Consider the following 12,922-nt stretch of genomic DNA (forward strand, 5'->3'; position numbering starts at 1 on the left):
TGGCGTGTGTTTTGTACATGTGTGTGTGTGTGTGCCATTAGCTTTTGCATGTGCGTGCTCGTGTTACGAGACAGTGCGTGCGCTTTTGTGCGTTGTTCCAACCATTCACTTCTGTTTGCGATCACCTTCAATCATTTTGCAGATCAAGGAGGAGGCCATCAACGGCACGCCAATGAGCAAGCGAGACCTGGTAACGCCTACGTTGCGATGTTAATGGCGCTGTCTTGTCGTCATTGTCCGCACGTCTTGACCAGTCATAACTTGGATTTTTGTCCCTCACGCTCCCGCACAAGTGCCGACTCAAACACGCACACACACACACACACACACACACACACACACACACACACACACACACACACACACACACACACACACACACACACACACACACACACTCACTGACTCACTCACTCACATATCACACAACCCGCCCTTCTCACCCTCTCTCACCTGACAGGTTGCATCGTCGTTTGATGGGCTGTTGAGCGAGGTGGAGGAGAGCCTGCTGGTCAAGAACAGGGACAAGTTCACGCAGAAGATCTCGGTGTTTCGGCGAAACCTCACGACGCACGTGGCGCCATCGCCCAGCAGCTCTGTTGCGTGAAGCGTCTCCACACATGCCACGCTGACACAATGACGCGGGCGTGTGAATGTTTCTGTGTGTGTGTGTGTGTGTGTGTGTGTGTGTGTGTGTGTGTGTGTGTGTGTGTGTGTGTGTGTGTGTGTGTGTGTGTGCGTGTGCACGATTGCGGTGGCTGTTGTTGCTCCATGGCGTTGTTTGGGTTTGTTTGGGTGATGTGACTAGGACTATGTCGTACAATACAGTGGCCGCCTGATCTGCGTGACGAAACTCCCGATGGATGTGAAGCACATGCACGATGAAGAAGCGCACGCCCTGGGCCATCTGAATTGCCTGCTGCATGTGCTCAATTTTGCCCTGACAGCGACACAAAGTGAGGGGGGTGCGGGTGAGGGTTGTGGAGAAGTGATATAAGTATAGGACGACGCGTGAATTGAGTCAGAATGAGTGCATGCAAAGGTAAAGATGTGCGCGTGTTAGCATTGTCTGCGATATTGCGTTCCAACACAACCAAGGCGCACCGAGAAAAAATGAAATGAACGAAACAACCACAGTCGACACTGCACAACACAGCAAACCGCCAACGCATCCACGGCACCACAACATGTCAGGAGTGTGCACCTCTGCAAGCTTGCGCGTGGTTGCATTGAGGTCTTCGACCACTGTGCGTGGAATCAGCAATGCGTTGTGGAACATGGGATCAAAGTCGTTCTCGTGTTGAATCTCAACCTGCCCGTTCTGCACAGTAATGAGCACTTCCACGTCCACATTCAGCGCAGCACGCTGCTGCTCAAGCTCAGTCAGCCGCTGGTGTTGTGTGTGTGTGTGTGCGTGTGTGCGTGTGTGTGTGTGTGTGTGTATGCATGTGTGTGCGTGTGTGTGTGTGTTTAGGTGTGTGTGTATGTTTAGGTGTGAGTATATAATAAAAATGAAGTTGTATCCGTGTCAAATCAGGGAAACGAGGAACAAACCAAGTACAAACAGTCAATGCTTCGACAGCACAACACAGTAAATACAACCACCCAAAGCACAATCACGTACGTAGAGTGCGCTCTCAATGGCGTTGACGAGTTCCGTCTCCTGCTCCCGCCGCCGCGACAAATACTCCTGAAACCATCAATGCGGCAGCGCAATGGGCGAGGAATTAGTGAGCACGCACGTAACGTGGGGCGTGTTGAGGTGTGTGTGTGTGGGGGGGGGGACTCAGGCTACTGCTGCAAATAGATTCTCATGGGCTTGACGTTCGCATCGTTGCCCCATTCATGCCCACCACCAACACCACCTCCTCCAAACACCACCACCTCCAATAATGCCACATATTCCCCCCCCCCACTTCACACCATGACGGTTACCTCGGCCTCGGCAAGCTCAGCCATCTTCTCCCGCACGCGTATTTCACTTTCAATCTTCTCGTCTCGGAGCTTCACCACCCTGCAGTCGCAGTGACGACATGCGTGCCATGGAGTGGTGCGTGACGGAGGTGGTGGAGATGATGTGGAAAGGGTGCTGGATGTGAGAAGAACGATCAGGGCACGGCAACGCTGTCGCATCACACCTGGCAAAGCGACCAAGTGACCTAGCAAACGTGTGACACTTGCACGCACACAAGTAGTCACATAGACACACACCCCCCATCTATACGACGACGACAACGACCACCACCACCACCACCACCATGCACGGCTGCGCTGGCCACCTTGCCCAGACGGCGTCTTCAATGTCCTGCGGGCGGTCGGCGTCTGTCAGCGGCGCCAGCGACGACCGGTGCTGTCCGCGCTTCGGACGGCGCTTGAACAACCTGACACACATCACACGCTCAAATGGGTGAGGGGAAGGGTTCACACTGTGATGAGTCGAGTGTCCACTCAAGTAGGGCTTGCAAGCACACACACACATACACGCATACACATACACACACACATACATGCGCGCACAAACACACACACACACATCTCAAGTCACATGGCTGTGCCACCTGAAGAGGAGGTCAACGGTGCCGGAGTCCAGGTCCGCAAACTCGCGACGGGAACGGAAGGACTTCTCTAGCTGCTTTTCGGCGTGCTGCGCCTCCCCAAGTTCCTCATTGATCTCAGCAACGACCTGTTGGTGGCGGTGGTCGTGGGGGATGGTGGTGGCATTGTTGAGTGGACGCAGCGAAGGGGGAGGGGCACCAGCAGCAAATGCATCTTCGTCTGCCCACTGCACCACTGCACCACCCCTTGATCAAATCCTCTCATCTCACCCCCATCACCCCACAACCCCATCACCGCCCCCTTCTCTCTCTCAACCTGACCTGCTGTGCGGCCTGCACGGCGTGGGAGCGCGGCCCCTGCTGCTGGCGGTGCCGCTGCAGCTGCTCGCGAATGGCCATCGCCTCGTCCACAATGTCCTGTTCGTCCTGCAGCGATTTGGCGAGCTTGAGCACAGCGAGCTCCTCCCGTGCCACCGCCTGCTCGGCCTCAATCCGCTGCCGGAACAGGTCCTCAAGGCGCGAGTCAAAGTGGCGCCGGCTGAAGGGGGAGAGGTGAAGAAGTGGGGGGGGGGGTATTGGGAGAAAAATGAGGATGTGAACATAGCGTTTGACGCTTGACGTGTCAATGCATCATCGCAAGGGATTGGATACGACGGGACGCAAACACATATACGCACACACACACAGACACACAGACACACACACACAGAAACACAAATACACACACACACAGACGCAAGACGCAAGACGCACACACACACACACACACACACACACACACACACACACAAAGCGATACCACCACATGGCAATACGCACATGTCTCTGATTTGGCCATGCAGTGTGCGCAGCTGTCCGTCCAACGCCTTTCTGCGCTTGTCGCGTCGCTCAAGTAGCTCGGCATGCGCAGCCTCGTACGCCTGCAGTGAGCAGGGACCACGGCACAGCATGCATGAGGAAATGGACACAAACCACGTGAACGAAGCAAGTACACACACACGACACACACACACACACACGCACACGACACGCTCACACACGCGCGCACGACACGCGCGCACACGACAAGACACACAACACACACTCACACAACTCACACACGACACGCACACATACACTCTCAACACAAGAACACACGAATACACAACCAATTCGACAATTAATCCATCCCGAATCGTCACCTGCGCCTCGCGCTTCTGCTCGTCGGTCCACTCTTCCTTGTGCAGTTGCGTCATGAACGAGGGCTGCGGAATGTCAATCCACACATCGTCCTCCGCCTTGCCCTCCAGTCGCCCATACATCATGTCGTGTACGCCGCGCTCGCGGGCGTTGTCATTGGCAGCGGCTGCCCTGCGCTCGGCTTCGAGTCTGTCCTCCTCCTCCTTCTTCCGTCGCTCCTCAGCCGTGAGCACCCGCTCAACCGTAATCTCATCGTCACGCACCTGTCACGGTGAGTGGCGTTCGCGTGGATGGGATGTACGAGCGTGAGCATTTGGGGAAACAGAGCTGGAAACAGGAAGCATGAGGGCGATGACACACACACACACACACGCACGCCAGGGCTAACGCAGACGACACGAAACAGCTTTCACCTGCACTACACAACACGCAACACCACACACACACACACACACAACACGCAACACCACACACACACACACAACCACAAACACAAATACAATAAAACACACGGCAACAACGACAGCGGCACTTACCGTGAGCAGATCCTCTGGGTGCTCGAGCGTGTGTTTCTTTGGGGTGTAGAGGGTGGGCCGCTTGTTGAGCTCTCTGCAAATTTTCTTAATCTCCTCGTTCTTTGCGCCAATCTTCTGCGCCTCCTCCCGCTTCAGCTCTAGGAACTGGACACAGCCGCACGGCAATGGTGGTGGTGGTGGTGGTGGTGGTGGTGATGGTGGTGGTGGTGAGTCACGCACGCTGCGACACAGCAACAAACGCAACTGTTTCACAACACAGACCATCACAACAAGGAGCACACGACACCATTCAAACCAAGCATCCCACCTCCTCAAACGTGACATTGAAGGCCTTCTTGAGCTGGCGCACGTATCGCTCCAGCAGGACAATCTGCATGCGCTTGCGCGGGGCCGTCTGAAGATTGAGCGGGTGGTACAGCAGCGGCCGCACATTCTCGGCAGCATCCTCCGTGTCCTCATCACCGCCACCATCGCCGCCATTCTTGCCCTTGTCGCCCTGGCCGCCGCTTCCATCACCACCACCGCCACTGTCTGCCTTGTTGTCACCATCACCATCACCTTCACCGCCATCACCATCGCCACTGGAGCTCTTGACAGCGGCAGCGCCGTCGCCTGTCAGCGGTGTGAGCGGCGTCATCGGCGTCATCGGCGTGGCAGGCGCCTCGTCCTGCACGTGGGCCGGTTGGGGCGGGGGCGTAGCAGAGGTGGTGATTGGTGTGAGGTAATGTCAAGGAGTGGTGGTGGGAACAGTGGTACGAGGAGTACCAATGCACACGTTCACACGCACACACACACACACCTGCTTGTTGAGCTTCTCAATTGCGTTTTCGACGGCGATTTCGGTCCTGCGAATGGAAACGATGCGATCAAATGCGTTTTTTTCCGCCTCGCTCAGTTTCCGAAGGGGAAAGTTCATCACCTGGACAAGAAGAACACAGGACAGAGCGGGGGTGTGAGACAAGTTTGTGCACGTATGTGTGTGTGTGTGTGTGTGTCTGAGTGCACATACGTGCGCATACGCGTACATATGCGTATGTGCACGCGTTTGAATGCATCTTTGCTCCAACTGTTCCCTCTTAAGACACACACGCACACATCGCACACACATAAATCGCACACGCGTACACCGCACACACACACACACGTGTCACGGAAACAATGCAAACTCTGGTTGTCGTACCTCGAGCTTGATGTCAAAGCCGTAGATGCGTTTACCGGGCACCGCCATTGCGTCCCAGCACTCCCGCTTGATGTTGTTGCGGTGGAACTGCTCCTTCAATATCTGGTGGAGGCAGCGACAGCGGTTGGCATGGTGGCGCGCATGGATGATTGTGCACGGATGGATTGGTGGTTGGTTGGATTAAAGGGGTTGGCAGTGCTACGAACTTGCAATGAGCAATGAGCAAAGGGACACACATACACACACCAACACACACACACACACACACACACACACACACACACACACACCTACACACGCGCACACAGACACACAGACACACCCTTCCACCTCCTGCACCCCATGCACTCCCATGGCCACTTGCCTCCGTCTGGATGTCTGCGCGTCGGGCGTTGACGGCTTCGTCGAGTGAGGTCTGCAGTCGCGCCTTCTGCTCCAGATCAAGCACAAACTCGTCCTTGTCCAGCTGTTCTTCCGGCACCGCGGCGCTGTTAGCGGCAACCAGCGCTTCAAGCTGATGGCATGGGGAGGAGAGGGGGGAAGATATAAATGCACGCAAACAGGGTCACGCGCATGTAGAATACGTTCATGCACACACAACACGTGCGGGCATTCGAGGCAGGCGGGGGCGAGCATTTGTGAGCTTGCACGTTTGTAACATGAGCCGTGTTTGGCCGTGACAATGTGCGTTTGCAGACATTAAACTCCATGAAGCGGCCACCAGCTCCACATTCACCATCGTCACAACATAGCCACCACCACCACCACCACCTCCTCCTCCTCCTCCTCCTCGTCCTCCACCACCACCTTCGTCATTACCAAGCCACCAAGCCAGCATCACGAAGCCGTGTCACCTTTTCGCGGAGGGCGGTAATCTCGGCCTGCATGTCGCCATCACCACTCGTCGCCTGAGGTGCACACGAGCATCAACGCAGCACACGTGAGGCAACGTGACGTAATATCGTTTGGTGTTGTGGGTTGTGCGACACACAAACACCAGCACGTCAGCGTGAATGCATGCCACATCATCCCCGTTCCTCGCACGCATCCTCCTCCTCATTCGCTCACGTCGACCACCACCACCACCACCAACGGCCAGTACCACCACCCTCATGGTTGTCACCTCCTGCAGTGCGCGGTCATGTGCGGCCTGCACGGCCTCCTCCACCGCAGTCATCCCAGCGCCAGTTCCGATTGAGCCGCGCTGCTGCTGCTCGGCAATCGCAGGCAGAGGGTCGGCCTGTGGTGCACGTGGTGTGTGTGTGTGTGCGTGGTGTGTGTGGTGTGTGTGTGTGTGTGTGTGTGTGGTGTGTGTGGTGTGTGCATTGTGTGTGTGTGTGTGTGCGTTGTGATGTATTGTGTGTGTGTGTGTGTCATTTCTTGTGAGGACATGTGTGATGCGGTAATACGTACACGTAACAACTCGCATCCTCTGCATGCACCACCATCACAACCCACCCACCCGGCTCTCAAGCGTGGAAATCAGCGTGACACGCACCTGCGCCTGCATGAGTCGCTTTGTCGCTTCGGACGCACTGTCCATCAGCTGCACCGAAATAAATTGCGTTGCCTGTTTCGCAATCCCAAGCATCTTGCCACGCCACTCCGTGTCTGAAGAGAATTCAAGTGCGGCGAGCGAGCCCGTCGTTGACGCAACCACAAGCTTGGAGGCGTCACGCGTCCACGCCACGTGTGAGACGGGCGTGGTTGTGGTCAGCGCGCGCGTGCGTGTGACGCTCACGGTGAGTGGTGATCCAATCCTGCCTGGCGGCGTGAGGGGGATGGTCACAATCTGGCCCGTGGACGAACACGCCGTGGCAAAGTGGCCTGAACACGTCATGGTGGTGTTGGTGGTAATGGACATGAAATCGCGCAAATGAAGGATGTGTGTGTGCGTGTTTGTTTGTTGAGTGCATGTGTGTGTGCGTGTTCGTGCATGTGTGTGCATGCACATACGACTGTCATCCAATGACACACACGCACACACACACACATAAGCAGTGCCCCTGCCCTCGCATCGATGCATATCAACGCGACAATGATGACACGGACGATGATGGTGATGGTGGTGATGGTGGTGATGGTGTGACGATGGTGACGATGGTGATGGTTTGGCACAGCACCTGCGACGGAGAGCGCAGCGCTGGACGACCGCCCGAAGATGCCCCTGAAGGACTCCAACACCTGCCGTCGAATAAAAAGATGTGGGGGAGGAGGGTCAGTTGGTTGGCCGGTTGCTGTCACATTGATTCTGGAGACACACAGATGTAGATACAGGCACACACATGCACAAACACGAACACACAAGCGCACACACAAGCACACACACAAGCGCACATACGCACATACACACGCACACACAAGCACACACACACACCTCCAGCTCTGGTGCGTTGTCGACGCGCTCTGCAAATGGGGGCGTGTCGCCGTGCGATGGGCGGAGGGATGGACTCGCACACGCGTAGAAGGAACCGGACCGAATGTCCCAGCACAACAAAACGCGTTCTGCAAGGAGGACCTTGTCCACATTTTGGGGCAGGCGCGTCACGTTAATGGGCGCCTTGTTGAAGTCAATCTTCAGCAGCGTGTCGGAGAAGAAGTTGTCCGCAAGCACGCTCTGATCTGTTGGTGTTGTGTGTGTGTGTGTGTGTGTGTGTGTGTGTGTGTGTATGTGTGCATGTGTGTAAGTGTGTGGCCATGTGATTGTATGGTTGCTGAGCCTTCATAGATTGAGGCATGCAAATAAACCAATCTGCTGTCACCTCCAAAAGACACAAAACCACGTGTATCACGGCTGACCTTCGGGAACGGCGAATGTGAGGGCGCGCGTGTACGCGTCTGGATGCTGCAGGAGAACAACAATGACTGTCCTGCCTTGGTGGAACGAAACGCGCACGTTTAGAATGTCGTGCTCCACCTCACCCGCGCACCGCACTTCCAAGCTGGGCATCTGGTGTGTGTGTGTGTGCGTGTGTGTGTGCGCGCGCGCGTGTGCGTGTGTGTAATCAAGTGTCGCGTGAGAGAGGTACCAAGTGTCACACCAAGCGTCAAGTGGCAGGGAATGTGCTGTGCATTGCTGTTGTGGTGCAGTGCAAAAACGTACACAAGACACTTCCCGAAGACACATGCAAGTGCACGCATGCGTACACCATAACAGACGAAACCGCAATGTCACCCCCCAACAACTTACCGCCAGCACAACAAAGTGGCGCTTTGAGGCGGACACGACCGTGGTTCCCGTCTCATCAACAGCAACAGCGTTCACGCGCTGTCCGTGCACCAACCGCTTGCACACGCGCTCGCACCCGCCGCTGGGGAGCAGGCGAAATGCCTGCAGGCAACCTTTGGAGGAGCCTGTGATGAGCGCAGGGGAGCAGGACGCACACGCGACGGCGGTGGTGGCGGCATCCACGCTGGCGATGCTGGCGCTGCCAACGAATGCACCGCCCGTGGTGTGCTGATGGACGAGCTCGCTGGCAGTGACAGTGACGACTCGCTCCTCGTGTTGTTGTTGGTCGTCGTCGGCGTGTGATGATGATGATGATGAAGACGATGATGATGATGGGACGACGGAGGTGAACACGGCGGTGCTTGGTGAGGCGGCGCCCTGCGAGAAGGAGACGCAGTTGAAAATGGTGTTGGAACGGTGAGATGGGGGGGGGGCGGAGGAGCAGATAACTAATACGCATGAGAACACACTCGCAAACACGCATGCACTCGCACGCACACGCACACACTCGCACACACGCGCACACACTCGCACACACGCGCACACACTCGCACACACGCGCGGCACTGGTTCGCACCTGCACGATTGTGTTGACTGTTGGCTCCGTAGCCGTCACATTGCTTGTCGCACCACCCTCACCACTATCATCATCATCATCACCATTGCTGGTTGTGATGAGCTGGTGGTTGGCGACAACCGAGACGTGTTCCGGTCCAGCAATCGCCAGCACCCGGCCAACCCTGACAGTAGCGGCGGTGGTGATGATGGTGGTGGTGATGATGGTGGTGGAGGTGGTTGATCGTGGTGACGATGATGGTGGTGAGATGGTGAGATGGTGAGATGGTGAGATGGTGATGGCGAATCAGCAGACAAGGTTGACACGAATTTCGTTCAAACCATGCGCCACGCTCCTCACAAACACGTGCTTCAGTGCAGGGCTGCAGACCGCTACTCACGAGGCAATGGTGGCTGTTGTGAGGTTGGTTGTGAGTGTATGCATGAGCGTGGGTGCCGCCTCTGTCCACAGGAACCACCGCAGCACTCCGTCCCGTCCTGGGATTGATGTGATGTGTGTGTGCGTGTGGGATTGTGAGTGCGATTGTTAGTCAGTGTGTATGTTTGTGACTAAATGTGTGAGAGGGAGAGGGGGGGGGTTGAGAGGGCACAACAGATTCGCACACACACACACACACGTGTATGTACACACACGTGTATGTACACACACACGCACACACACACACACACACAAACATACGCGTGTGCACGTGCACATGAGAGAGGAGGGCGTGGCGCACCTGCTGCGATAAGCGTGGACGAATCACCGTGCCAGTGCAGAGCATCAAATGCGCCCGCCCCAAACTTGGACGACGTCACAACCACGTGCGTTGCCCCAGTGTCAAAGTCAGCCTCAATCAACTGTGCACCACACATCATTGTGTGCGTGCGTGTGTGTGTGTGCATGTGTGTGTGTGCGTTTGTTAGAGTTGGATACAACTGGCAGGATGCACAGTCCGATTCAGGGACACACACGCGAGCAACAGCTGAACCCAGGCAAGACCACATCTTCCGCCCCCCGACCCCCCTTTTCACGTTCACACACTTCAGCACGTCCACTGTCACCCAAGACCAAAATACATCATCACCACCGCCACCACGTGGGACCACCCACCTCGCCGTCCGCGCAGCCGCACACGACACTCGTCTCGTCGGAGAAGAAGGCGTCTGTGATGGTGAGTGTTGTCTCCTCCTCAAACACCATCTGCAGGTTCAAGCTCTCCTCCAGAGAGGTGCGGCGAAGGAAGCGCGAGCCCTGTCGCTCCTTCGTCGTCAGTGACAGGTTTACGGCGCTGGTGGTGGGGGTGCACGGTGGCGTGTGTGGGCGGTGTGGTGTGTAAGGTCGAGCAGGTGGTGGTGTATTTCAATGAGTTGGAACAGCTGACTTGTACGCACGTACGCACGCACACGCACATACGCACGCACGCACACACATGTGCACACATATGCACACACACGCGCGCACACACATCAGCGTGTGTTCGACAAGCGTACCGCGGTGTGACGACAGATGCGTCGCGAACAATTTCCACCTCCCACACGCACGCGTGCTCCTTGCTGTACACGAGACATTGCGTCCACAGCTGGGGGTTCACGCGAAGATGAAAGTGCCCGGGATCATCAACCTCCGCCCGCGCAACAACTGCACGCACATGTGTGTGTATGCAAAAGTGAGCATATTTGTGTTGTTCGTGGGACTTGGGGGACAGCTATGGTCGCTAACACCAAGCCCTGTAATCACGAAAACACCACATACACACCGAACGCACACAATCTCTGTCTCTCTCTCTCTCTCTCTCTCTCTCTCTCTCTCAAGTTGCGGGCAAAGCAAACGCACTTGACTGGTCGGCCCAGTTCCAGAGGACGAGGGAGCGGTGTGGAGGAGCGTCCATGGCGTACAGGAGGCTCCCGGACGCATCGAATGCAAGCGCACACGGCAGCGCATCTTCACCCTCTGGTATGGCATGGCATGGCATGGTATGACAGGCAGTGGGGGTGCGTGAATGAGGAAACCAGTTCTCGCAATGTGCCACCTCGCTACAGCGTACAGCAATTGCAGCGCGGTGCAACAAGACGGCTTGAACCACGTGTGTTACCTCGCTCGAGGACGGCAAGCACTTCGTTTGTGGTGGCCGAGCGCACGGTGATGACTGGATCCGGTTGCTCCAGCACGTACGCGTAGACGCGGCGCTGGGTGCTGGCGGCAAGCGCAAACACGGGCGCATCTGGATCCACGATTTGCGGCTGCAAAAGACATGGAACAGAACGGCATGGCAAAGATCAGACGACGGAGAGAGAGAAAAAGAAGTGGGAGCAGCAAAGGACCACACAGAGAACCGTGTTGCATCACCACGACCACCAATGCCAACATCAACGCCAACGCCAACATCAGCGCTGACGCCAACGCTCGGCATCGACGTTGTTAGCACCAGCAGCAGGCAAGCACACATGCACAGAAAACGCACAGTGACTGTGTTGCTTTGCGTGTCCAGAGTGCACAGCAGCGAGTTGCATGTGTACACTGCAGTGGTGTCTGTCGTCGCGTGGACGCCACTGTCACAGCCAACCGCCCACACACCCTCCATCTCTGGCTGGTTGCTGTCGCGGGCTGATGGTGGTCTGTGAACTGATGTGACAAGCTGTGCTCTTGTGGTCTGTTTGCGTTGTTGTGTTGGTGTTGTTTCTGCCTGCACGTCGTTCGTTGTCTTCTTCGTCGTTGCCAACCAGTCGATTGTAGAGGATTGGCGAATATCTTTCAGAAACTGTTTGTAATTGTGCATGGAATCAAATTCGGAACTTCTATTTTCCGGGGAAAGGTCGATTATGGATGCGTGAACCAACGGAGAGGTGGAAGCAAAAGGGCGGGCGAAACGATGTAGCAAGCAACAAGGACATGTGTGTGTGTGTGTGTGTGTGTGTGTGTGTGTGTGTGTATGTGTGTGTGGGTGTGTGTGTGGGTGTGGGTGTGGGTGTGTGGATGTGTGGATGGGTGTGTGTGTGTGGGTGTGGGTGTGTGAGGTTGTGTTCACTTGCAGATGGATGCCCAGTCAATCTCGCCACGTTTCATCTTCTTCAGGTAGCTGTTGGCTTGGGAGAAGTGGCGGCACCCTGTTGTTGTGTGTGTATGCATTGCAGTGTGAGTTGATGTGATGATGACACAAATGATACATGCACTGAATTGCAAGAGCGCAACACATGCAAAACCTAAAGACGCCAAACTGACCCCGGAACCGCGTGACAGAGAGCGGGGATGGGTGTGCACCCTCAAGCACCAGATGCTTTTGCTGTGAGGTGGAATTAAGGCAAGGGAAGCGAAGCGGGTGATGCGTGCGGTTTTGGAGTGGAAAAGAGAGGACATGTGGACAAGTGTGTGAGTCGGGCGTCAATGGTGTTCGCGCGCAGACACACACGAGATGCACATGCATGCAAGACAAATGCACACACCCGTGTAAGCAATACACACCCATGCACATACAGCAAGCGCACCTTGTTGATTTTCTTGCCCTTCTTCTTTGCGTAGTTGCCCCAGAGGATGAACACAACATTGGACATGTTCTTGTTGATCCAGTCCACAACTGCATCCGTAAACGTCTCCCAGCCCTGTTGTTGTCGAGGGTGTGTGTGTGTGTGTGTGTGTGTGTGTGTGTGTGTGTGTGTGTGTGTGTGTGTGTGTGTGTGTGTGTGTGTG

At 55.9% G+C, this 12,922-nt stretch overlaps 3 protein-coding genes across 3 annotated transcripts in view; 1 reads left to right on the forward strand and 2 right to left on the reverse strand.

Moving 5' to 3' along the window:
* The window catches only part of PTSG_09205 (uncharacterized protein), a gene marked incomplete at its 3' end in the record, with an annotated part of 9,117 nt that extends 8,510 nt beyond the window's left edge, over positions 1-607 (forward strand). Inside the window, exons 24-25 of the mRNA XM_004989399.1 lie at positions 143-190; positions 461-607. Of these exons, the coding sequence (XP_004989456.1) occupies positions 143-190; positions 461-607 (195 nt within the window). The remainder of the gene's footprint in view (positions 1-142; positions 191-460) is intronic.
* Positions 608-1,021: 414 nt separating this feature from the next.
* Positions 1,022-11,819, reverse strand: PTSG_09206 (uncharacterized protein; the record flags this gene model as incomplete). The annotated part of the gene is made up of 29 exons (XM_004989400.1): positions 1,022-1,069; positions 1,205-1,390; positions 1,625-1,690; positions 1,936-2,014; positions 2,280-2,381; positions 2,559-2,683; positions 2,877-3,093; positions 3,375-3,475; positions 3,737-3,997; positions 4,271-4,414; positions 4,578-4,937; positions 5,070-5,189; positions 5,451-5,552; positions 5,815-5,964; positions 6,305-6,358; positions 6,574-6,690; positions 6,949-7,277; positions 7,574-7,634; positions 7,828-8,072; positions 8,250-8,400; positions 8,641-9,057; positions 9,257-9,419; positions 9,636-9,732; positions 9,975-10,095; positions 10,349-10,526; positions 10,729-10,876; positions 11,072-11,188; positions 11,331-11,478; positions 11,700-11,819. The coding sequence occupies 29 exons, from the start codon at positions 11,817-11,819 to the stop codon at positions 1,022-1,024; spliced, it is 4,527 nt and encodes a 1,508-aa protein (XP_004989457.1).
* Positions 11,820-12,259: 440 nt separating this feature from the next.
* Positions 12,260-12,922, reverse strand: part of PTSG_09207 (uracil-DNA glycosylase) — a gene marked incomplete at its 3' end in the record, with an annotated part of 6,166 nt that continues 5,503 nt past the window's right edge. Inside the window, exons 10-12 of the mRNA XM_004989401.1 lie at positions 12,721-12,834; positions 12,458-12,518; positions 12,260-12,342 (exon numbers count right to left, since the gene is read on the reverse strand). Of these exons, the coding sequence (XP_004989458.1) occupies positions 12,260-12,342; positions 12,458-12,518; positions 12,721-12,834 (258 nt within the window). The remainder of the gene's footprint in view (positions 12,343-12,457; positions 12,519-12,720; positions 12,835-12,922) is intronic.

Source organism: Salpingoeca rosetta (genome assembly GCF_000188695.1).
Source record: "Salpingoeca rosetta unplaced genomic scaffold supercont1.29, whole genome shotgun sequence".
Classification (NCBI taxonomy): domain Eukaryota; class Choanoflagellata; order Craspedida; family Salpingoecidae; genus Salpingoeca; species Salpingoeca rosetta.